This window comes from Podarcis melisellensis (assembly GCF_964234715.1).
Source record: "Podarcis melisellensis genome assembly, chromosome: 10".
NCBI classification, from domain to species: domain Eukaryota; kingdom Metazoa; phylum Chordata; class Lepidosauria; order Squamata; family Lacertidae; genus Podarcis; species Podarcis melisellensis.
In genome coordinates, this window is record NC_138542.1 from 68,568,702 (window position 1) to 68,594,150 (window position 25,449).

General features: G+C 47.1%; 1 protein-coding gene across 3 annotated transcripts in view; it reads right to left on the minus strand.

Moving 5' to 3' along the window:
- Nucleotides 1–25,449, minus strand: part of PLXNA4 (plexin A4) — a 567,107-nt gene that overhangs the window by 59,085 nt on the left and 482,573 nt on the right. For all 3 annotated transcript variants that reach the window (XM_081926700.1, XM_081926701.1, XM_081926702.1), the window contains 6 exons: nt 17,231–17,324; nt 10,293–10,526; nt 9,410–9,553; nt 8,674–8,908; nt 5,422–5,564; nt 1,347–1,615 (listed from right to left, as the gene is read on the minus strand). In XM_081926700.1, coding sequence (XP_081782826.1) covers nt 1,347–1,615; nt 5,422–5,564; nt 8,674–8,908; nt 9,410–9,553; nt 10,293–10,526; nt 17,231–17,324 — 1,119 coding nt within the window. The remainder of the gene's footprint in view (nt 1–1,346; nt 1,616–5,421; nt 5,565–8,673; nt 8,909–9,409; nt 9,554–10,292; nt 10,527–17,230; nt 17,325–25,449) is intronic.

Genomic DNA, 25,449 nt, shown 5'->3' on the forward strand with positions numbered 1-25,449 from the left:
AAGAAGAAGAAGAAGAAGAAGAAGAAGAAGAAGAAAGGAAGGAAGGAAGGAAGGAAGGAAGGAAGGAAGGAAGGAAGGAAGGAAGGAAGGAAGGAAGGAAGGAAGGAAGAGAGAGAGAGAGAGAGAGAGAGAGAGAGAGAAAGAAAGAAAGAAAGAAAGAAAGAAAGAAAGAAAGAAAGAAAGAAAGAAAGAAAGAAAGAAAGAAAGAAAGAAAGAAAGAAAGAAAGAAAGAAAGATTGGATCTGCACAGGAGTGCCAGCCCAAATGAGCTCAGCAACTCTTCTTCAGTAGGTCTTGCTCCTATGAGGCAGTTGCGAAAACTGAAGGTCCCTGCCTTCCCACAGCTGCCTAATTCTCCTCCTCTCCCGGGTCTTTCCCCAGCGATTTGAGACTGCGCCAGCATGCCTGCCTTTGCTCCTCCTTCTTCACACCTCTCCTGGTGGAGGGGGGCTTGTTGCAGCAGCAGGAGAAAACACCCTGGCTTCTTCAGGAGCCTGACTCTTGGCCTCCCTCCTCTCCAGCCTCCTCTTCCGCCTCTGGTTCTGGACTGCTCTCTGCCACAGCCTCTTCCTGCTCACTAAGCCCCGTTGCCTCTTCAGCTTCCGACACCACCTCCTCCCAGTCTACTCCCTCTTTTCCTTCTGACCACTCATTGTCATCACACCACCACTCCCCTGGCTCTGAGCCTTCTTCCCTTGATGGTTCTCCAGCTGGTGCCTCCCACTACTCATCTGTGTCCAACTAGCCCACGACAATAAAGTTGAAACTGCACAAGTTAAGCCTCAAAATGGAAACAACCAGAATTACCAACGATTGACAAATGGCGGATGAAGATGATGGAATATGAGCAACTAGAGAAGCTAACCGGGAAAATCCCAAACCAGCGTGATCAAGCGTTCCAAAAAGACCGGAGTAAATTTATACAATATTTGAAGGACAATTGCAAAGAATCAACAACACTACCAGGATTGCCTTAAGAACATTTGTAAAGTTTATGATTTATACCTTTTTATATTTACTTAAAATGTAAAAATTGAAACGGATGAAATGTAAGGAGGAAGAGATACAAATGCGACGGACTAGATAGGAATTATGGTAACCACAAGGCGGGAGCGGGGGAAAGTTGACCAGCCCATGCGAGCAAAAATTTAATGTGAGTAATATGAATGTGTTTGTATATTATGAAATGGAAACTTGATAAAATATTATTAAAAAAGAAACTGCACAAGTTAAATGTGTGTAATTTGTGGGTACCCTGTGCTCGGTTTTAATGCTTGCAATTATCTTTGTGTCACTTTTTGTGGAAAATTTAATGAGCAACAACAACCACCTGCTCCAGGGCTTACCTCCGAAGCAGCAGCTTGGGATGGTTTTTGCTCTCCAGGTTTTTGTCTATGAGATCGGCCAGGAGTTGCTTGAGGACATCCGTGGCATATTCCAGTTTGCTCTGCAGCACTGTCATGATGAGGGAGGCCACGTTGCCACGGTCTCGCATGGAGAAGCTGCGCTGGGACTCCAGGGTGCGGATGAAGGACAGGAGGAAGACCTTGTTGTTGATGAGTTGGGCAAAGAGCTTCAAGCCCTTCTCAACCCGCTCTTGCCGATACCCAGGGACCTGTCAAAAACAGAGAGAAAGAAGAGAATCAATGGCTTGGTGGCCAGCTGTACCTCTAGCACAGTGTTTCTCAAACTTGGGTCCCTAGATGTTTTGGGACTACAACTCCCATCATCCCTAGACAGCAAGGCAAGTGCTCAGGGATGATGGGAGTTGTAGTTCAGCAGGAGCTGGGGACCCAACTTTGAGAAACACTGCATCTAACATAAAGCTCCATATATGTCAGTCAGTGTAGCTCAGGGGTCAGCAAACTTTTTCGGCAGGGGGCCAGTCCACTGTCCCTCAGAACTTGTGGGGGGCCGGACTATATTTTCTGGGGGGGAATGAAAGAATTCCTATGCCCCACAAATAACCCAGGGATGCATTTTAAATAAAAGGACACATTCTACTCATGTAAAAACACTCTGATTCCCGGACCATCCATGGGCTGGATTTAGAAGGTGATTGGACTGGATCCAGCCCCTGGGCCTTAGTTTGCCTACCCATGGTGTAGACCAGGCTTTCTCAACCTGTGTGTCCCCAGATGTTGTTGAACTACGACTCCCATCACCCCTAGCTAGCAAGGCCAGAGCTCAGGGATGATGGGAGTTGTAGTCCAACAACATCTGGGAACCCACAGGTTGAGAACCACTGGTGTAGACTGTCTACACAGAATTAGAGTGTTACAAAGATGTCAGCAAAAGTGACACGAAGGCTGGCAACATCAACCCCACCACGTGCGAATCCCTTGCAGACTGCAATGCCTGGAGACAGACAAACAGGTTGTGCATCCACAGCAGTGACTAGAGGAGGAATGACCACTGGGAAGAACGCAGAGAGAAGAAACACCCTGGTGCAGGAAATGACGGAAAGTGGAGAGGGGGTGAGAGCAGGAAGGAGCCAGGAGGTGTCAATACTCTCTGATGCTGAACCAGAGCCCCAGCACCGCACAGGGAGCTCAGGGACAGATGGAGAGCCTATGCCTGTGCCTTTGGCACAGGAAAGAAGAGGGTTAAAGCGCAGGGATCAGAGACGTCCCATGAGGCTTCCCCGCCTCTTCTGCTGGAGGAGAAGCAGGAGAAGACCACTCCCCGAATCTGAACAGGACAATTCGGATGCATAAGTTGTACTGTGCTGCTTGTACATATGTAAAATAAGGTAAAGGGACCCCTGACCATTAGGTCCAGTCGTGGCTGACTCTGGGGTTGCAGTGCTCATCTCACTTTATTGGCTGAGGGAGCCGGCATACAGCTTCCTGGTCATGTGGCCAGCATGACTAAGCTGCTTCTGGCGAACCAGAGCAGTGCACAAAAACGCCGTTTACCTTCCTGCCATAGTGGTACCTATTTATCTACTTGCACTTCGTGCTTTCGAACTGCTAGGTTGGCAGGAGCAGGGACTGAGAAACGGGAGCTCACCCCGTTGTGGGGATTCGAACTGCTGACCTTCTGATCGGCAAGTCTTAGGCTCTGTGGTTTAACCCACAGCGCCACTTGCGTCCCATACATATGTAAAATAAAGAACTGTAAATATCTCTCTGAGTGAGCAGAGGGTGCTTATTGTGAAGAGCATACACAAACCAACACACCAGTCCTGCACCAAAGCCAAAGAGGGCAGGGCACATTCGTACACACAAAAAAGGCCGAACAAGGGCTGGCCAGAAGTGGTGCCAGCTTCTCTTTGATGAATCAAGCAACGTGGCTTTGTCCTGATCTCCTCAATTCTCTCTGCAGGACCCTGGCCAGCATAGTACCTGCCAATATTTTTCAGGAGGGGCTGCCATCACCACCTCCTCTGCTTCTTCCCTCCCTGGCACGCAATGTGCATTTGCAGTCTGCTCCACTCCGCAGCAGAGGCGGGCGGCCACGCCAAACCGTTTTTACAACAAAAGAAGTTAAATTATAGAACTCGCTGCCACAGGAGGCAGTGATGGCCACCAACCTAGATAGCTTGAAAAGAGGATTAGATGAATTCATGGAGGAGAGGACTATCAGTGGCTATCAGCCATGATCCGCCTCCACAGTTGGAGGCAAAGCTTCTGAATACCAGTTCCTAGAAACCACAGGAGCGGAAAGTTGCCCTTGTGTTCGAATCCTGCTGGCAGGTTTTCCACAGGCATCAGGTTGGCCACTATGAGAGCAGGATGACGGGCTAGAGAGGCCATTGGTTTGATCCAGCAGATCAAATGGCCACTTGGGACTAGAATGAAGACCAACTGAGCGCCTGATTGCTTTGAGCTGTAAGACAGGGAGAAGCACATGTTGCTAAGCCACAGAGGAGGAGCTTTCACAGAAAGGGCCCCTGTCCAAAAGGAGCTGCAGGACTCCTTAGCCACAAGGGTAGCTGAAATATACTCAGAGTTGAGAGTGGATTTAATGCTCTTTATTCAGCTCATAATGGTGTGGAGGAATGGATGTTTCTCCAAAGTATCTGCTCTATATACATTATTTACACAATAGGCTGCACGTGATTGGCTAATTCTGGAATTCTCCTGTAGGCCAATCAGGTTGTGGATTCACTTCCATCTGGAGCTGGATTGGGTGGCTCCTGCAGACCAATCATACTGCTGCATTGTTCTAGGACCAATCAGACTGCTGCATTTTGGATCCTATTCAACTCAGTACATAACAGTAGCTAATATTTTGTGGCCTGAGGATCCACTTTCTCAGCTCTCCATCCCTTCACTTATGCTGCCAATGAATGCTCTTCCATGCGCAACTACAACTCACCACACAAACAGCACAAACACTTGCTCGGCACACAGTCCACAACTCTCTCCCTCTGTCTCTCTCTCACACACGCAGTGAAGCATTTATACACAGCATTCTCACACACACGAAGACACTGTGATGGCCTGGGACTCAGGCTCGGAATCAGAACCAGAGGAGACCAGTCTGCACTGGATCCTTTGCCTCAGGCAGCATCTGAACCTAGTCTGGGGCCTGATCCTGAAGAGTCCCAGTCTGCACAGGTTCCCCTGCAACAAACACCAGCTGGGCCGAGTCAGGGGCCTGAGCCTGCCCTGGCTCCAGATGCGGGGATTACCTTGTTGCCTCCAGCTGGGCCATCACTTACAGCTGCTCCACTACCGGTTGGGTCAGGGGAGGCTGAGGCGGCCCCTGGGTCTAGTAACCCACCGATGTCTCCCAAGCTGCAGAGACTCAGGTCTGAGAGAAGGAGAGACCTGAGTACTCACAGGTGGAGTGCTCACCTTTGGGGCGAAACAGGGAGGTGAGTTGCTGAGGGATCAGGACCGGCCGCTACCCCAACAAAGGCTGTTGTACCCCACCCCAGGTTGCGGGAGCAACGTTGCTGTATGCCAGATCCTGCCTGAGATCCTGTACCTGTCCTTGAATGGTTTCATGCCTGGCGTCCTGCCTTGGTCCTGTCGGACTGACTCCTAGCGGAACCTTCAGATTCTGGACCGGACCTGGACCGCATTTCATGGGTTACCCCCAGGCCCAGCACACTCACACACACACACACACACACACACACACAGAGAGAGAGAGAGAGAGAGAGAGAGAGAGAGAGAGAGAGAGAACATATCCAGTCCTCTCCAGGGATGGATGAGGCAATGAGGTTGGCCCAGCGCAAACAAACTGTCAGAAGGCCCAGATCTGTTCTGCCAAGGCATTAGCACTGTGATGACCTTCTTGCTCTCTCTCCCCTCACCCTCCCTCTCTTTCTATCGCCAACATCTCCAGATAGGCCTGGGAATGTCTCTTTTCTAGAACCCTGGAGAGCTAGATGGAGCTAGATGGACCAATGGGCTGTGTCGGCATAAGGCAGCTTCTGGCATTCTTGTGTTTAAAGAAGGTGCTTACCTCCAGATCCCTCAGCACAGGGTGATCTTCGATGCCAGGGAAAAGCACCCTCATGGTATAGGTCCGGTAATCCAGGAACGGGATGCCAGCTCCATCTAAATCGCTGGTCAGCTCGTGGATGTCAGTCTGCAGTTCTGCAAAAGCTGTGATTTAAGGTGGTGGGGGAGGAAGGAGACAAATAAAGCTGGACTATTAAAGGGAAATATGAATCCTAAGTGGAGAAGATCTGGAGCAGCGCAGTGGACTGAACATCAGGTTGTGATCAGAACGGCACAAGTTCAAATCCTCACCGTGTCATGAAATTCACAGAAATACCCAGGGCTCATCAGTATCTCCCAGCCTATCCTACCTCACAGAGGTCCCGGAAGGATAAAGTAGGGGCACCCTCCTCTACACTGCCCTGAACTCTTTATGGAAGGATGGGATGCAAGGGTTTTATACCATAGAGAAATGTCCCCCCCAAAAGCAACTCCCCCAAAGCATGGCTTGGCTAAGGTACAGCTTTAGCTGGTGTTCACCAGCACTGGTAGGGCAGAAGCCAGGAAGCCCAACAGCAGGTAGTGCCAGAGCCAATGGCACTAAGAGCCAACTCATTCTAGTTTTGCCCCCCCCCCTTGCAGAGTTCTGTCGAGACAACACTGAGACCAAGGAGGAGGAAGCTAAGAGCAGGGGGTTGGACTAGATGACACTTGTGGTCCCTTCTAGCTCTACTATTCTATGGTTCTATGATTAGGTGCAAGGTCAGCCAAGCCAATTGCTATGGCAATGGCCCAGTGCCATCTAAGTGCATAAGATGTGTCAGCTCATTAGTCAGTGAGTCTGCTCATGAGTTGGAGCCGTGTTACATCTTGAAGCTGCATCAACCTTATGTCTACCTTGTGCTTGTACATATCTGTAACTGTATCTCCAAAGCCTACGAGCTGTATGTCTATATCAATGTCTGGAACTGTATTAATGAAGCCTTGTCTTCTACAGCAGTAACCTATTTTGGACCTTAAGCTGCCTCTGTGTGGTGAATGGAACTGGGAGCACCTTCTGCTTTGTGGGTATCTCACCTCAGATCCCAACAGGCGCCACTCCCTGGATTTTATGCAAATAAGAAGGGAGGCAGGTTGGAGCTGGGCGAGGGCAGACCAAGTTTGGTGGGGCTGTGTTGACTTCCCCTAATGGACCAGCTTTCACTGCTAAGCTACAGGACATTCTTCAGACACTGAAAGAACACACACACACCACAATGTGGTCCAAAGCTCAGTGAAGGATCACTTGTATTGCCTATAAGAAATCCCAGATTCAAGGCTGGCCATCTCCTGTTAAGAGTCTTGGGTGGAGAGCTGCTTTCAAATGAAGTAGAGGCCATTCCTGATGGTCTGATGCAATAGGTGGCTCTTTCATTATTCCTCGCTTATTGGCCATCAGGTCTCTTCCCCTCCCATCCCTTCTTCCCTGGTTCTAAACTGAGGATGGGGACCATCGGGTCCAGGGATGAATTAGGTCCTGCAATCCTGTTTATCAGTCCCTTGGGATCCGTCCCCCTCCGGACACTCCCCACATCCTCTACTAGACCTGCTTCGTAGCCTCATTGGATGATTTTTTTTTAAAAAAAATTCTTTAGTGATAAAAACACAATAACAGAATCAACAAGATTAACAGCCGGCAAAACAAAGAAATAAAAAACAACAACAGAGATAATAAAACATGATTTAGATTAAACTGAACACTGAAAGCCTACTTTTATTTATTTTTAAAAATATATATTTTATTGATTTGTTAGCAAAAAAGTGCAAATGTAACAAAAAGAAAGAAGACAAAGAATTAAAAATTTAAACCATAAAACACCACAGCCTGGGAGGACAAAAGTACAAAGGGATAGGAAAATATTGACTCATACAAAGATTCTGTTTACAAATAATAAATCTTTTTTTAAAAAAATAAAAGAATTTTACACCTGTTTTCCACCATCATTATTGAGAATAAAGGTTCTATATAGTCTGACATGAGCCAGGAATTTCATATACTGGTGACACCAAGAAATTAAATGCCTCAAAATTTGTATAAGAAATAAAATCATCCCATAAAGCAAAGCAACTATCATTCAAGTTCTGCCCTTCTTGAAAATATATCCCACAAACTAAAAAGTATAGTTTGTGGGATATATTTTCAAGAAGGGCAATTTTCCAAAATGTAGAATACAAGCAATCCAAATTACTAAGATTAAAGGTCTTCCAGAATTTGGCAATACGGCCCAGGCTGCTGATAGGAGATGACAAATAAGTTCTTTATTTTTCAAAGCCCATATACAGGTTCAAAAGCGCCAGGTGAAAAGGTGGAGTAATAGTTTCTTTTGCTATCAAGAAGCCAACTAAACTAACTCAGCAAATACAACATTCCAAAATCCAGCCACCTTTGAGCAGTCCCACCACATGTGTTTATATGTACCAACTACATGGCAGCCACTCCAACACAGTGAAGATGTACCTGGATGCGCGGAAGCGAGCTGTCATGGAGTAAGGTACCAACCATGTTCTAACTTTAGAAAGAGCTCTCAGGTTTGAGCCGGTGATGACCTGTATGGAGGCTTGGCCCACAGACCATTCCTCTGCTCACCTGTATGTCCCAATTAGATTCCCACCATGACTTTTGACTATGGGCCCCAACGGAGGCATTAATCAGAAATGTGTACAACATAGAGACCAGTCCCATTACAAAATGTCTTGTATCTTTGACCCATCATTCAAAAGGAGTTGATTGCCCAGTGCCATCTGTTTTCGTAGAGTGACAGATGAGAAGGAACTAAAGCTGACAGCCCGTTAGCCAGGGAGAAGGTTTATCCCCTCTACGTGTAGAAATCAACCTATTGTACAAAGATAAACATTGCACTTGTGCTGCAACTGCTTTTGTCTCTGGCTTTGTGTGGCCCCTGGAATGTTGTCTGGAAGGGGATGTGGCCCTTGAGCTCATGAAGGTCTGCCCCACTTCTGTTCTAAGCCATGTGCCACTTCCCCAAGCCAACTGAAACTTCAATCTCTCCTGTCCCCTTAACCTACTCCTTTCCACGCAATTCCTTTGCTAGCAGTTTCATTCTTAGCTATAACATGAGCCAACTGGTCCACACACCTATATAAATTCTCAGTTGCCCTGCATCTCAAAATGGGCTCTCCTGTTGCCAGATGCACACATCTCTACTTTGCATATGACAGAAGGCTCCTCCTCATGGCTTTAAAAAATATTTTTGGTCCCTTCCGCTTGCCATACCTTCCTTGCACTCCAAGGCGACCCGGGACTCCAAGTTGTCCATTTGCATCTGGAGCCGTTTGAGGGTGAGGTCACTCTCGCGGGACTTGCGTTTGTAGGCAATCAGCACAGCCACGATGAAGATGATGAGGAGCCCCCCTGCCACGGCAATGCTGACAATGGCGGGCAGGCTAAGTGGGCTGTCCGGGGAGATGTTCACCATCCCTGGAGAAAACTCCATCCCTCCAACGCGAGCCTGCAAGGAAGTGAGGAGACCAGATAAGTTCAAGGCACTCCAGAAAGACACTCTGCAAAGCCCCAAATGTGGCGCTGCCTGCAACACTCGGCTTCCTGAGACCCTGGGCTTCCTTTACTTCTAAAGCCAAGTTTTTAGCCCATGTGGTTTCAAGGATATGCTTGAAAGAGTATGTGCTGAAATCTGAGAAGCCAGAGATGAGCCCAAGAAAGATCTGCAGGGCTGAATTGGTTTGAAGAACACCTTACCTTTCTCCATAACTAGCAAAAAAAGAGGAACAAATCAGTAAAAGCTGAAGGATAATTACTTATTTTATTCAACAGGGTTTAGATACTGCTTAATCAACAAAAAACTCAAAGCAGTGAAAGAATACATTATGCAAAAGAAGATACATTATGCACATTTCGTCGACTTTGCATGATTTATGCAGGCTGCAGAACCCAACCTTCCCTCCAGAAGAGAATTGCAATTGCTCCGCAGCATATTAGTGCTTTTGCTCACCGTCACTTTATGCCGTCCAGTGAGATTTGGGGACTCGCATAGCAGCTGCACTTCAGACACCGTGGGAACACAGGGCTTCTCACCAACCAGAACAGTGTAATTCAGCTTGGTGTTCCCTCCTGTCAATGGGATCAGGTTTTTACCCTGTGTTGAGAGAAACGAAACCCATCAATAGGTGAGCAGCATCAAGGAGCAGAGGCCCTTGTGGTGAGTGAAAGGCCCTGGCTCATCTTTGGCTTTGACATCCAGCAAGATCCAACTGTACATTTCACTGCAGAAAGTGGGAAGTTGGTAGCAAAACGTTCTCTGGTTCAATGAACCCTCAAACCCAAGCCCAAGAACCACCCAGTACCCCAGCGATACGGGCTCAAAATATGGCATCCTTATGTTCATCTGTAGGGACGCGAGTGGCGCTGTGGGTTAAACCACAGAGCCTAGGATTTGCCGATCAGAAGGTCGGCCGTTCGAATCCCCGTGACGGGGTGACCTCCCGTTGCTCGGTCCCTGCTCCTGCCAACCTAGCAGTTCGAAAGCACGTCAAAGTGCAAGAAGATAAATAGGAACCGCTCTGGCGGTAAGGTAAGCGGCGTTTCCGTGCACGGCTCTGTTTCACCAGAAGCGGCCTAGTCATGCTGGCCACATGACCCAGAAGCTGTACGCCGGCTCCCTCGGCCAATAAAGCAAGATGAGCGCTGCAACCCCAGAGTCGGCCACGACTGGACCTAATGGTCAGGGGTCCCTTTACCTTTTATGTTCATCTGTAATGTCCACTGAACTAATGTGAGAACATGAGAATTTAGTCAAAAGGGCATCACACTTCACTAGAAATTTGGGGGTGTGTGGTGTGGTTTCATTTTTGGACCACCGCTACCTCTCGCCATACCTTTAATATCACAGGGGTCCCTGGTTTCAGCTCCAAAATCCCAGAGGGATTGAAAGCCTCAAAGATGGGGTTTGGGTAGTAGGTGAAGTTGGGTTTCTCGAGGATCAGCAAGGAGTGGACGTTGTCCAAGATGAAGCCAAACTCATCTGGCCACACAGGAGGGTCGGTCTGGTTATTTGGTTCCACCGCTGGAGCTTGGCAGATCATCTCCGTGTCGTTCTGCACTTCACAAACCTGAAATGCACAATCCAATAGAGGGTGCAAGTGCAGTTTATTAGGATCATGGAATAGGCTAAAAAGTCATGTCGATATCTGGGCAGAGGGTGGAATTATCAGCTGCACAAGTAACCAAGGTGATAGGCATTCAAAAATCTCATCTCAACCATAAGATGGTGATGATGATGTTGATAATTTATGACTTTTATCAGGACAGGTGAAGCAAAGGACTTCTTAATGCAGCACCTAGACTATTGAAGTTGCTCCCATAGGAGGCAGTGATGATCACCAACCTAGTTAGCTTTAAAGGAAGATCCCACAAATTCATGGAGGAGAGGGATATCAGTGGCTACTGGCAGTGATGGCTGTGCTCTGCTGCCACATCTGGAGACAGCAATGCTTCTGAACACCAGTTGTTAGAAACCACAGTAGAGGTGAGGGTGAGTCATTCTGGACTCACAGTTGTCCATGGAGGCACAGGTCAATTCTGTATCCAGGGCAGCTGTCTACCAGCTCCATCTTGTACGCAGGATGAGACCCTACCTACCTGCAGACGGTCTCGCCAGAATGGTGCATGCTCTGGTTATCTCCTGCTTGGACTACTGCAATGTGCTCTATGTGGGGCTACCTTTGAAGGTGACCCAGAAACTACAACTAATCCAGAATGCAGCAGCTAGACTGGTGACTGGGAGCAGCCACCAAGACCACATAACACCAGTCTTGAAAGACCTACATTGGCTCCCAGTACGTTTCTGAGCACAATTCAAAGTGTTGGTGCTGACCTTCAAAGCCCTAAACTGCCTCGGCCCAGTAGACCTGAAGGAGCATCTCCACTCCCATCGTTCTGCTCGGACACTGAGGTCCAGCTCCGAGGGCCTTCTGGCGGTTCCCTCACTGCGAGAAGCCAAGTTACAGGGAACCAGGCAGAGGGCCTTCTCGGCAGTGGCTAGATGCGGGACTAGATAGGTCATTGCCCTGATCCAGCAGCTTCTTCTTATGTTCTCATGTTTCTGATAAGACTTATACAACATAACAGAAGACCTGTGCCACCATTGCTTATTCCGATTCTTATTTTATATCATTTACCTGCTTCTGTTTGCAAAGAAACATACTTTGTTTTACCGCCCTTTTGTGGCAGATGACTGGGAAAGCTTTCTTACGTTGCCCTTGAAAGATTGTAATTATTGGTTAAGCATTTGAAAAGGCAGTGGTTTTACTCGCAAATGACTGGATGAAAAAACAAACCAGGAAGAAGCAAGCAAGCAGATAATGGCGGCTTTTGCCTCTGTTGTGTTCGAATCCATTAAAGTGAATGTGCCTGGCAGTTATCTAGATTATCCCTGGATATATTTAGCAGGGTTTGTAGTATTAGGAAACTTCTCTGAGCCTGGCATTAGCTACTGCTATTGTTTTGATTTTGGCCTGGGGCTAAAGCAAATGAACATGAATCAATAAGAAACTCATGTTGCAGTTTTACACATCACTTGGGAAGACAGGCAAACTAATACCAGTGTACTGGAAGAAGCAAAGATCACCAGTCTCAAAGCAATGATTCTTCAACATCAACTTCGTGGGACAAGTCATGTTGTGTGGATGCCTGATTATCATCTTCCAAAGCAAATACCCTATCCTGAACTTAAAAATGGAAAGTGGAATGCTGGTAGTCAACAAAAGAGGTTTAAATACTGTCCCAAGGCAAATTTAAAAAAATGTAGTATAAATGCCGACAACTGGGAAACACTGGCCTGCGAGCGCTCCAATTGAAGAACAGCCTTTACCAAAGGTGTCATGGGCTTTGAAGACACTCAAACTCAGGACGGAAGGGAGAAACGTGCTAAGAGGAAGGCAAGCTTGGCAAACCCTCACTGTGATCAACTCCAGTCTGGAAACCAATGTCCCCACTGTGGAAGGACGTGTAGATCCAGAATAGGCCTCCACAGCCACTTACGGATTCATTGTTAAAACCGAGTTTATGGAAGACAATCTTAATCGGCTCCGAATGATCGCCAAAGAAGAAACAAAGAAAGAAGAAGCCCTCCATGTGTTTTTGACTACCACTCCCATCAGTCCCAGCCATGAAGCAGCTGCCCATTCATGATTTCAGCAGGCAAAGTGGGGGGTCTCCATGGCAGACTCTCCTTGCACCCAGAGCCAACCGAGCCAGACAGACCTCAACAGATTGGCTCCTCTACCGCAACCAAACTCCCTCCAGAATGAGATATAGGGGGGTTGGATTACTCTGTTATTCTCAAGGTAAGTCTCTACAGGACTGCAGCCATAAACGTGTTTAAACTTTGGCTCTATTACACCAGAATGTGGTAAACGCCAGATGTCTTGCCCAAAGCAGGAGGGATCTGAGGAAGGTGGCATGATGTTGTCACCTCTAGCTATGCAAACAAGCTCGCAAAAAAAAAATGCAGAGCTTTGCAGAAGCTCCTGCAAAGTGTTGGCATGTTTCGTTAGCATCAGAAGACCTACTTGTTTTAACAGAATCTTTTCAGGTTGGGAAAAAAAAAAACCAGAACGGAATAGAATTCAGGCCTGAGAGTCCTTCTCTCAACTGGCACTTCTAATCAGCTAGAAACATGAAGACCTTCTTGCAGCCAACCTCCTCCTCCTTCCCTCTCTCTTTCTCTGGGCCCCCACCTTCTGTATTCAATCTCGCCAGTGAAATAGGCCAAGCCATTCTCCATTAGGTTCTATGCCAGCTCCACAGAGCGATCGTGTTGAGCTAAATCAGAAGTGACACAACTCAAGACTGGCCTCGCAGATGTGCTGGCTTGGCATGCAGAGTTCATCCTGCTGCAGAATGAAAAAGCTCACAAGACCAGCACAGGCTCTTAACTGCCATGTTTCTGCAGAAAAGATGGTACTGGGGTTTATATCATATCAACAAAATGTCCATTGCAGGAATGGCCAGGAGGATTCAGGATGCCGTAGGGACCCCCAGGGGCGCGATATATCGTTCTTCAGTGTGTGTGGACAGCAACACATTTCACACACACACGGGCCACCAGGTTTCCTTGGAGTGAATAGAAGTCCCTCACTTTTGTGGGGGACACAGTTGGTGTTATGTACTGAGTTGAATAGGATCCAAAATGCAGCAGTCTGATTGGTCCTAGAACAATAGGATTCACAATGCAGCAGTCTGATTGGTCCTAGAACAATAGGGTCCAGAATGCAGCAGTCTGATTGGTCCTAGAACAATAGGATTCAGAATGCAGCAGTCTGATTGGTCCTAGAACAACAGGATTCAGAATGCAGCAGTCTGATTGGTCCACAGGAGCCACCCAATCCAACTCCAGGTGGAAGTGAATCCGCAACCTGATTGGCCTACAGGAGAATCCCAGATTTAGCCAATCACGTGGGGCCCATTGTGTAAATAATGTATATAGAGCAGAAATTTCGAGGGAACCTCGATTCCTCACTTCTCTGAGCTGAATAAAGAGCATGACATCCACACTCGACTCCGAGAATATTTCAGTTGGGTTAGTCCTTTTTCTTAGTCTTGGCCATTGAAGACAATTTACTTTGCCCCATAGAACTGAATGGGGGAATCTGACATGCTGCCCTCTGCACAGCATCATTCAGACGCAGCTCACTTGGTAGAACAGAGCTGCTAAGTTCACAGCAGTGAGGTTAGTGCAGTGCAAATGCACCAACCGAGTAAATAAAGGTGTTTCTTCTCCATTCTGCCCAGCTCAAAAGTCCAGTCATTTCAAGTTCTGATCCCAAATGTATTTACATTTAATTAATCTTCATCTTCTGAACTCCCTGCACTGTATCCTCAGAGAAAACATTTTTTAAAATGTCAATTTGGGTTTTAAAAATTTCTGTCTGATCCTTATCCTTAGTATAGGCAGATTTAGGGGAGTGAGACCGGTTCACCTGCAGTGGGCATTGAGTGGAGAGGGTGCTGCAGGGGCCCCAGGGATGCAGGCAGCGCTGTGGTCTAAACCACTGAGCCTGTTGGGCTTGCCAAGTGGAAGGTCGGCGGTTCGAATCCACACAACGGGGTGAGCTCCCGTTGCTCTGTCCCAGCTCCTGCCAACCTAGCAGTTCGAAAGCACACCAGTGCAAGTAGATAAATAGGTACCCCTGCGGCAGGAAGGTAAATAGCATTTCCATGCGGTCTGGTTTCTGTCACTGTGTCCCACTGCACCAGAAGCTAGTCACGCCGGCCACATGACCCAGAAAGCTGTCTGTGGGCATATGGCAGCTCCCTCGGCCTGAAAGCCAGATGAGCGCCATGCCCCTTAGTCTCCTTTGACTGGACTTAACCGTCCAGGGGTCCTTTACCTTTTACCTGCAGGGCCCCACAACAATGAAGGTGAGAGGTGGGGCAGAGGGAGCCAAATATTGGTGTCGTACAGGGCACCGCTGAAATTTGAAAGCCCAAGGTTTGCCACTGTCCTTAGTGTTCTGGGTGGGCAAAAGTAGTTTTGAAAGCTAACTGGTTTAAAGTGACCATGTATTAAAATTAGATCCTGGTTTTCATCTGTTTCTTGTATTCTGGTGTGATAAATAGAACTGAAGATTTTTAAATTTATTATTATTTTATTATATTTATTTTATTATATTCTTCATCCTAAGAGGGACACGGGTGGTGCGGTGGGTTAAACCACAGAGCCTAGGACTTGCTGATCAGAAGGTCAGCAGTTCGAATCCCCGCGACGGGGTGAGCTCCTGTTGTTCAGTCCCTGCTCCTGCCAACCTAGCAGTTCGAAAGCACAGCAGTGCAAGTAGATAAATAGGTACCGCTCTGGCGGGAAGGTAAACGGCGTTTCTGTGCGCTGCTCTGGTTCGCCAGAAGCGGCTTAGTCATGCTGGCCACATGACCCGGAAGCTGTACACTGGCTCCCTCTGCCAATAAAGTGAGATGAGCGCCGCAACCCCAGAGTTGGCCATGACTGGACCTAATGGTCAGGGTCCCTTTACCTTTACTTCATCCTAAGATCACAGGGAAGTCCACAAATGCAGGATAAAACCTTAAAATAAGTACAACAATGGCAAGCAGATGCCTATGGGAAGACCAAGTCGGGATATGAATGAAACAGATGTTGAACTCCATCCACTGGAATTTGGACACACACTGCCTCTGATCATCCTGGCCAGTAGGCTGTTAATAGCTGCAACCTCCCTGGATTTGTCTAATCACATTTTAAAACCATCCAAACTGGCCAATGCTAGTTGAGTCTAGGCTAGATAGGCATAAACTAGAATGAAACAGGACAGCTGGTGGTGAATTTCACAACATGCACAACTCACAAAGAGTAGGAAATTTGAATTGAATTTGGAAACAGTTGCCAAAAGCATCGGTATGGTGGTGATGGCTCCACAATAGATCTCCACTGGACCAATTTTCATTTACAGAGAAGGAGAATAAGAAGTGACATGACAGAATTGGATAAAATTGGCATGGAGAAAGTGAATAGTCCCCCCCCTTTCTTTCCCCCCTCTCTCATATAATACGACAACTCTTGGACATTCAATGAAGATGAACACTGGAAAATCGTGACACAACTCATAGTCAAACTATAGCGCTCACTCCCACAAGAGGCAACAACGGCCACCATCTTTAATTTTTATTATTATCCTTGTTTTAACAACACTATAAATAAATGACATAGAATAGCAATAAAAACTGAGAATGCGAAAGAAAGAAAAATAAAGTTATACTACAGCACTATAAAAATTAACAATTTCCTACCTAATATATAGATATACCTATCTAATATATAGATACTGCTATGACCCAAACACACACACATGTATATATTTAACTTATTATATTTAACTTATTATATGTTGTATAAACCTGGGACACGGGTGGCACTCTGGGTTAAACCACAGAGCCTAGGACTTGCCGATCAGAAGGTCGGCGGTTCGAATCCCCGCAACGGGGTGAGCTCCTGTTGCTCAGTCCCTGCTCCTGCCAACCTAGCAGTTCGGAAGCACGTCAAAGTGCAAGTAGATAAATAGATACCTCTCTGGTGGGAAGGTAAACAGCGTTTCCGTGCACTGCTCTGGTTTGCCAGAAGCGGCTTAGTCATGCTGGCCACATGACCTGGAAACTGTACGCCAGCTCCCTTGGCCAATAAAGCGAGATGAACACTGCAACCCCAGAGTCAATCACGACAGGACCTAATGGTCAGGGGTCCCTTTACCTTTACCTTTATGTTGTATAAATGGTTCCAAATTTCATTATACTCATCCAGGCAAAGCCTATGTCTATAAGCAATGCACTCATAAGTACCAAGTGTAGTCATATCTTCAATCCATTGATTAAATGGGGCTGTAAATTTATCTTCCCAGTGCAGCAATGGTAGCCTTTTGGCCATAGCGGCCACCACGTTTAATGACTTTCAAAGGGGAGAAGACAAAGTCATGGAGGATAAGCCTATCAATGGAGGCTAGCCATGCTGGCTATGTTCTGTCTCCATGCTTGGAGGCAGCTATGCTTCTGAATAAAAGTCATTGGGTATCACAAAGTGAGTAGATCCCTGTTTGTGGGCTTCTCCATGGGACACCAGGTTGTTGGCTACCATGATGGTCCTGCTTGCAGGTTTCCCATGGGCACCTGGTTTCCCCACGGTGAGAACGGGATCCTGGACTAGATGGGCCATTGGCCTGATCCAGCAACCAGGTTCTTCTTATGCGATTCAATCCCTCTCCCTATTTTTTGGACAGCTCGTATCTGTTTTATCGACTCTCGTACTCACGTTGATGTGCTCTTTTCCACCGTACTTCGCCCGGATCTGAGGGTTCTGGATGAGGTCCAAGTTCGTGCCCCGCACCGTAATGGGTGTATTTCCACTGATGGAGAGATAAAAGGAAAGGAAAGGGGGAGGAAAATCAGCTGAAATCTCCCAAATGGAGATTGGATGCTTACCCAGAATAAACTCAGAGAGTCCACAGAGATAGAAATCCACTCCCCTTGGTTTTTGTTTGACCTGGACCTAAACATTTCACTCCACTGCTCATCCCCCCATGAAAGTGGGGTGTGTGACATCATCAGTGACTTTTCGGGGAGTGGGCAAAACTGACATACTTTTGGGTGGGTGGTGTCAACTTGGACAATGGATGCAGCTCCATTGGTGTGATTTGGAAATGCGGCAAAATGGCACAAACTGCTTAGTCTGTCAACCGTCCCTTATTTGGCAGGAAACTCCCTTATCCCAGCACCGTGTCACGCTGCTGTCCCTTATTGATGATGTCCCTTAAATTTCCCAGGTTTCAAAGGAAGCAGCTCCTCTCCCTCCCTCCCTGCCGGCCAGGGAGGAGGGAGGCTCCAACTGGGTTGCTTGGCTGCGTTGCTCACCCAATAAGGAGTCTAAGAATGACTGGGGGGTGGAGCTTGCATGCTTTGTGCCGATCAAATCGGCCACGTTGCCTGGGGATTCGCCTTTGCTCAGTGCTTCCCAGCGGAGAGGTGACGGTGGTTTTCCTTGCTGCATCCCCTTTGCCGGGTTGCTGTGCTGTGGGAACCACCGCTTGAGGCTTTGTTTGGCTGCTGGCTGGGCTTTCTGCCTTTGGCTCAGAGGTGCTCAGAAGTTGAACATGCCTGTGCTGGGAAAAATCCCTTCTTTGGCTGCTGATCCCTTATTTTCAAATCTGTAAGTTGGCAGCTATGAGTTGACCTTCCCCCATGTCTGAATTCTGTTTGGGAAAGGATGCCAGCTGCAGTGGAATGTATGAAACAGCTCAAGGCCAAAGGCCTCTCGCATTTCTTATCCACCTTCTCTTTCTCCAAAAAAAGTGTGAATGAGCATTGGTGTGGAGGGAGTATAAACCCAAGGCTGCTCTCAGCAGCATGTTGCAAGGAGAACTGAACTGAGATTCTGAGTTGGATTAAGCGAATCTCTCTGTATATATGGATCTCTACATTTTAACCTCTTTAACTCGGGTTAAGAACTTAATTCGTTCTGGAGGTCCGTACTTAACCTGAAACTGTTCTTAACCTGAAGCACCACTTTAGCTAATGTGGCCTCCCGCTGCCACCGCGCCATAGCCACACAATTTCTGTTCTCATCCTGAAGCAAGGTTCTTAACCCAAGGTACTATTTCTGGGTTAGCGGAGTCTGTAATCTGAAGTGTCTGTAACCTGAGGTACCACTGTAGAATAGTCCATGATGGACCAGCAGCTCTTAAGTTTGTGTATACAGTGGTACCTCGAGTTACAAACACTTCAGGTTACAAACTCCACTAACCTGGAAGAGTTCCCTCGAGTTGAGAACTTTGCCTCAGGATCAGAACGGAAATTGTGTGCCGGCGGCGCAGTGGCAGCAAGGGGCCCCTTTAGGGAAAGCACGCCTCTAGTTAAGAACAGTTTCAGGTTAAGAACAGACCTCCGGAACGAATTAAGTTCGTAACTGTATAGTGTGTTTGACTTGCCTTGAGTCTTGAGGCAATAAACACGTTGAACTGAACTGGGTTTGCAATGAGTTTTACTAACCATCAACTCTGGAAAGGCTGACAGCTGGAAAGGAAAAAGACTCCGATGATCTGCTAGACTACTGTATTTTTCGCCTCATAGGGTGCACTGGCCCTAGTTTTTTTTGGGGGGGGGGGATAAAGGGGGAAAAAATCCCCCGACCCCAGCCCCCAGAACAGGTCGGGTGCGCACCGACCCCTCTTGCTCTCCAGGCTTCAGTGAAAGCCTGCATTCGCCCCATAGGACACACACACATTTCCCCTTCATTTTTGGAGGGGGAAAAGTGTGTCCTATAGGGCGAAAAATACAGTAATCTGCAGGAGCTGCAAATACTGTGCTGGTGCAGCAATAAAACTGCTAGCGCATTTGCAAAGCTAAGGAGGGTCCAGTATAGTTTCAAATTGGATGGGGGGGGACCGTGGTTTGAGATTTCTGCAAAAAAATAAAAAACAAAAGCTTTCTTCTTCTCCTTCTTCTTCAAAAAAAAAGAGAGAGAAGAGAGAGAAAGAGGGAAAAAAACCCACCTGCCACCTCATCTTTAAAGATAAGCCCTTGCCCCAAACAATCTTTGATCCCCTATTCTGCAAAAAAAAATAATAATAATCAAAACTCTGAGAATGTTTCCTTCCCCCCTTCAGAAAAAATGCAATATACCATCTTTTTCCCAGTGTCCTTTTTAAAAGCTTTCTTTGTGAAATAGCATCCTTAAGAAAACAGAGAAAATCGACCACATGTGACTTTGCACACAAAGACATCCGTATTCCTCAATATGGTAAGAAATAAAAACAGCCACAATCAGCCCACGCCAGTATGAAGTCTCTGCCCTCTCTGCTGCCTTCCAAAAGAAAAGATTCCTTCAAGCTATAGTCCCAGTCCGGCAAACTTGCCTCTGTACTTCTGATGGAGTGTAGCATTCTTCTTCAGAGTAAAAGGACTCAATAAGCCTATGCCATATTGCATAAAGTCTGTCCGGTTCCTCCTTGCCTGTCAGGAGCCTTTGGTAAGGAATGAGCCTTTCAGCCACTGCTATAGAGCAGACACGTCAGTACCATCTATATGAAGCCGCTGGGAGAGATCATCAGGGGCTTTGGACTGGGTGTCCATCAATATGCAGATGATACCCAGCTCTACCTCTCTTTCAAATCAGAACCAGTGAAGGCGGTGAAGGTCCTGTGTGAGTGCCTGGAGGCGGTTGGAGGATGGATGGCGGCTAATGGATTGAGGCTGAATCCTGACAAGACAGAAGTACTGTTTTTGGGGGACAGGGGGCGGGCTGGTGTGGAGGACTCCCTGGTCCTGAATAGGGTAACTGTGCCCCTGAAGGACCAGGTGCGTAGCCTGGGAGTCATTTTGGACTCACAGCTGTCCATGGAGGCACAGGTCAATTCTGTATCCAGGGCAGCTGTCTACCAACTCCACCTGGTACGCAGGCTGAGACCCTACCTGCCCGCAGACTGTCTCGCCAGAGTAGTGCAGGCTCTAGTTATCTCCCGCTTGGACTACTGCAATGCGCTCTACGTGGGGCTACCTTTGAAGGTGACTCGGAAACTACAGCTAATCCAGAATGCGGCAGCTAGACTGGTGACTGGGGGCGGCCGCCGAGACCACATAACACCGGTCTTGAAAGACCTACATTGGCTCCCAGTACGTTTCCGAGCACAATTCAAAGTGTTGGTGTTGACCTTTAAAGCCCTAAACGGCCTCGGCCCAGTATACCTGAAGGAGCGTCTCCACCCCCATCGTTCTGCCCGGATGCTGAGGTCCAGTGCCGAGGGCCTTCTGGCGGTTCCCTCATTGCGAGAAGCAAAGCTACAGGGAACCAGGCAGGGGGCCTTTTCGGTAGTGGCGCCCGCCCTGTGGAACGCCCTCCCAGCAGATGTCAAAACGATAAACAACTACTTGACATTCAGAAAACATCTTAAGGCAGCCCTGTTCAGGGAAGTTTTTAATGTATGATATTTTAGTGTTTCCTGGTTTCTATGGAAGCCGCCCAGAGTGGCTGGGGGGGGCCCAGCCAGATGGGCGGGGTATAAATAATAAATTATTATTATTATTATTATTACCAAAAGTCCAGATCTAGTCCTTCAAAGTTCCCTCCATTTCTGTGCAACGGACAGACAAGTTGCTTTTATCAAAAGTTGTCACATATCCTTAGGTTGGGACACGGGTGGCGCTGTGGGTTAAACCACAGAGCCTAGGACTTGCCAATCAGAAGGTCGGTGGTTCGAATCCCCACGGCGGGGTGAGCTCCTGTTGCTCAGTCCCTGCTCCTGCCAACCTAGCAGTTCGAAAGCACATCAAAGTGCAAGTAGATAAATAGGTACCGCTCCGGCGGGAAGGTAAACAGCGTTTCCGTGTGCTGCTCTGGTTTGCCAGAAGCGGCTTACTCATGCTGGCCACATGACCCAGAAGCTGTACGCCGGCTCCCTTGGCCAATAAAGCGAGATGAGCGCCGCAACCCCAGAGTTGGCCACGACTGGACCTAATGGTCAGGGGTCCCTTTACCTTTACCTTTACCTTTATCCTTAGGTTTGAACGAATGATTTTCACCATCAAGCATGTTTAAAAGAAGGAACTGAGGTGTGAATTCCACCTGCTCATCCAAAATTCTTGACATTTTTTTCTGTCCATTTTCCATCGATTCAGCACTCCCAGACTGCTAAAGGGTCTGGTGTATTTGATCTGTTGGCATGCAACTCAATATGCCTTTGAAACTGTGGTTATTCTTTCCAAAAGATTTTTAGGCAACCTGCAGGAAGAATTCCAGTTTTTATTTCTGTTTCGCAGCCTGGGATCTCTGCAGTTTGTTTTGCACGAAGTGTTGCACTCACAGTTGCACAGCATCATGGGCTCTGCTCTCTTACAACTGCCTGAGCAAACCTTGAAGGCATGCATTTTTCTCACAGCACTGCACCAAGGGCTGAACTGCCATGAGAATGAAGAGGGTCAGCATAGAAAGCCTGGACTCACATGAGACTGCAGGCAACATAAATACGTATTAATGCTTGCTCACATGAGTGTAACCTGCAGGCAGATTTCTACGGCAGCAGGAATAACATCTGGCTCTTGAGCAGAACCATTGTAGCGTCAAAGTATATGAAATTACTTCTTTACTGTTCTCCCCAACTGGGAAGTCCAATAACTTCTGCTTATGATCCCAAACATATTGATGTTCAATTAATCTTAACCTTTCAAACTCTTTGCAATCATTAAAGTGACTAATTGATTTGCAAAAAAAAAAAAAGGACCTGCAAAAAAATGACTTGGTGAATGGCAGCTTTGGGTAAACTGACCAGTCATATTTTTAATTCCCACATAAAGAAACCAGAAGCATTCTTATTGGGCATTGTAGGAAGTGATATAAATATAAAGGAATGTAAGCTGTTCTTATATGCAACAACGGCAGCAAGAATGTTATTGGCCCAAAAATGGAAGCAAGAAGAATTACCGACGAAAGAAGAACGGAGGATGAAATTAATGGACTATGCAGAACTGGATAAGCTAACAGGAAAGATCCGAAATCGGCGGGACCAGAAATTCACAGAAGACTGGAGTAAATTTACAGATTATTTGAAAAGTATTTGTCATGACCAGACTACGTTTGTAGGTTTGCAAGAAGTTTTGTGAGGAGTATTAGTGGAATTATTGCAAAAATGGATAAGGGGGAGGAGGGTTAGTTAAGATAATTAAAGGTAATAAGAATTTAAGAAACGCATAAGAAGTGGTTAAAACGGTGGATCATCAGAGGTGCTGAGGGAAGTCCGAAAAAAAGATTGTATAAATGATGAAGTTTTGTGGTATGTATTATGATTCACTGTATTTTTCGCTCTATAAGACGCACCAGACCACAAGACGCACCTAGTTTTTGGAGGAGGAAAACAAGAAAAAAAATCTCAGAAACCAGAACAGCAAGAAGGATCGCTGCGCAGTGAAAGCAGCAATCCCTCTTGCTGTTCTGGCTTCTGGGATAGCTGCGCAGCCTGCATTCGCTCCATAAGATGCACACACATTTCCCCTTACCTTTTGGGAGGGAAAAAGTGAGTCTTATAGAGCAAAAAATACGGTATATGTTAAAATTAATAAAAATATATATATTATATATATAACTGCCACAGGCCTTCCATTTACTTTGGTTTCACAGCATAGCTTTGGGAAAGGGGCTGTCGCTCAGTGGTTAAAGCATCTGCTTTTAATGCTGATGGTCCCAGTTTGGATCCCCAGCATCTCCAGGATGGGCCAGGAGAGAAAACTGCTTGAAACCGTGGAGAACGGCTGCCAGTCAGTGTATGCAATACTGAGGTGGATGAACTCAGTATAAGGCAGCTCTCTGTGTTCCTTTCTCGCCACTGATGTAAAGAGGAGAGAGACCAGCCCCACTCCTCATTTGTAAAATTATCTTAAAAGGAATACACGAAAGTTTAATGGCCAATTTTTTCTCTCCACTGGGCCAGGCTTGGTGAAATTTACATATGTTTCAGCTCCCTCCATGCTCAGGGGGATGTGAAGGCTGCAGGATGTCTGAGTTCCAATTGGGCCAAGCACCAATCTTCATCAACAGCCAGTGCAGAACCATTCCCAGGGCAATTATCTATTCCTTACACCGGAGAGCCAGAAAAGACTATCTTCCCTCCCACCGACCTAAAAGCTCATTTAAAGATATCCTCCATGCAAGCAGTTCCAAATCTGTTTCACAAAGAAGGGGGTGGGGAGCCAGGCTTTTGACTTATAAGGCAAAACTGAGCTGTAGCAGGGAATGTGTGCAAAGATGCAAAACTAGGCTTTTCTCCTATAAGGCTTGCTTCAAATTGGAGTTGGAAAGGTGACTAGAGGTCATTTAGTCCTGCCCGGCTCAGTGCAGGATCTGCAATACAAGATACAATGACAGCAACCCTGAGGTCCATCTAGAGTAAACTTTTTTAGCAGGGGGCCGGTCCACTGTCCCTCAGAACTTGTGGGGGGCCCGGATTGTATTTTTTTGGGGGGAAATGAATGAATTCCTATGCCCCACAAATAACCCAGAGGTGCATTTTAAATAAAAGCACACATTCTACTCATGTAAAAACATCCTCATTCCTGGACCGTCTGAGAAGGCAATTGGGCTGGATCCAGACCTCGGGCCTTAGTTTGCCTACCCATGATCTACAGAGTTCGCCCACCTGGCCAGAGAGCCTCTTCCCAGACCACAACCCTCACTGGCTGGCTTCACCCGCCAAATGTTTTTGTCTGATGGGAAGCAGAATCATAAAATTGTAGAGTTGGAAGGAACCCCAAGGGTCATCTAGTCCAACCCCCTGCAATGCAGGAATCTCAGCTCAAGCATCCATGACAGATGGCTATCCAACCTCTGCTTAAAAACCTCCAATGAAAATCCACAACCTCCCAAGGATGTCTTTTCCACTATCTAACCACCTTACTGTCAGAAAGTTTAATCAGAATCACCTTTCTTGTAACTGGAAGCTATTGGTTGGGGTCTATCCTCCAGAGCAGGAGAAAACAAGCTTGCTCCCTTTTCCATGTGACAGCCCTTAAGATATTTGAAGATGGGTCTCATATCTCCTTTATACCACTATACCTGTGTGGTGTAGTGGTTAAGAGCAGTGGACTCGTAATCTGGTGAACCGGGTTCAATTCTCTGCCCCTCCACATGCAGCTGCTGGGTGCTCTTGGGCTAGTCACACTTCTCTGAAGTCTCTCAGCCTCACCTCACAGAGTGTTTCTTGTGGGGGAGGAAGGGAAAGGAGATTGTTAGCCACTTTGAGACTCCTTTGTTGTTTAGTCGTTTAGTCGTGTCCGACTCTTCGTGACCCATGAACCAGAGCACGCCAGACACTCCTGTCTTCCACTGCCTCCCGCAGTTTGGTCAAACTCATGCTGGTGTCCTTCCAGCACCATCATCAGCACCATCACCAGCAAGCATCCATTCTTCTGTGATCAGCCTTCTTTATGGTCCAGCTCTCACTTCCATACATCACTACTGGGAAAACCATAGCTTTAACTATACAGACCTTTGTCGGCAAGGTGATGTCTCTGCTTTTTACGATGCTGTCTAGATTTGTCATTGCTTTTCTCCCAAGAAGCAGGCATCTTTTAATTTTGTGACTGCTGTCACCATCTGCAGTCATCATGGAACCTAAGAAAGTATACTCCTTGGGGTAGTGATAAAGCGGGATATCAAATCCAAACTCCTCCTCCTCCTCCTCCTCTTTTACATACTAAACACACCCAGCTCCCTCAACCTTTTCCCACAAGGCTTGGTTTCCAGACTCTTGATTAGCTTGGTTGTCCTCCTTTGCGCAGGTGCTGTTGTTTAGTCATTTAGTCGTGTCCGCCTCTCCGTGACCCCATGCACCAGAGCACGCCAGGCACTTCTGTCTTCCACTGCCTCCCGCAGTTTGGTCAAACTCATGCTGGTAGCTTCACGAACACTATCCAACCATCTCGTCCTCTGTCGTCCCCTTCTCCTTGTGGCCTCTGTCTTTCCCAACATCAGGGTCTGGTACCTTTGCA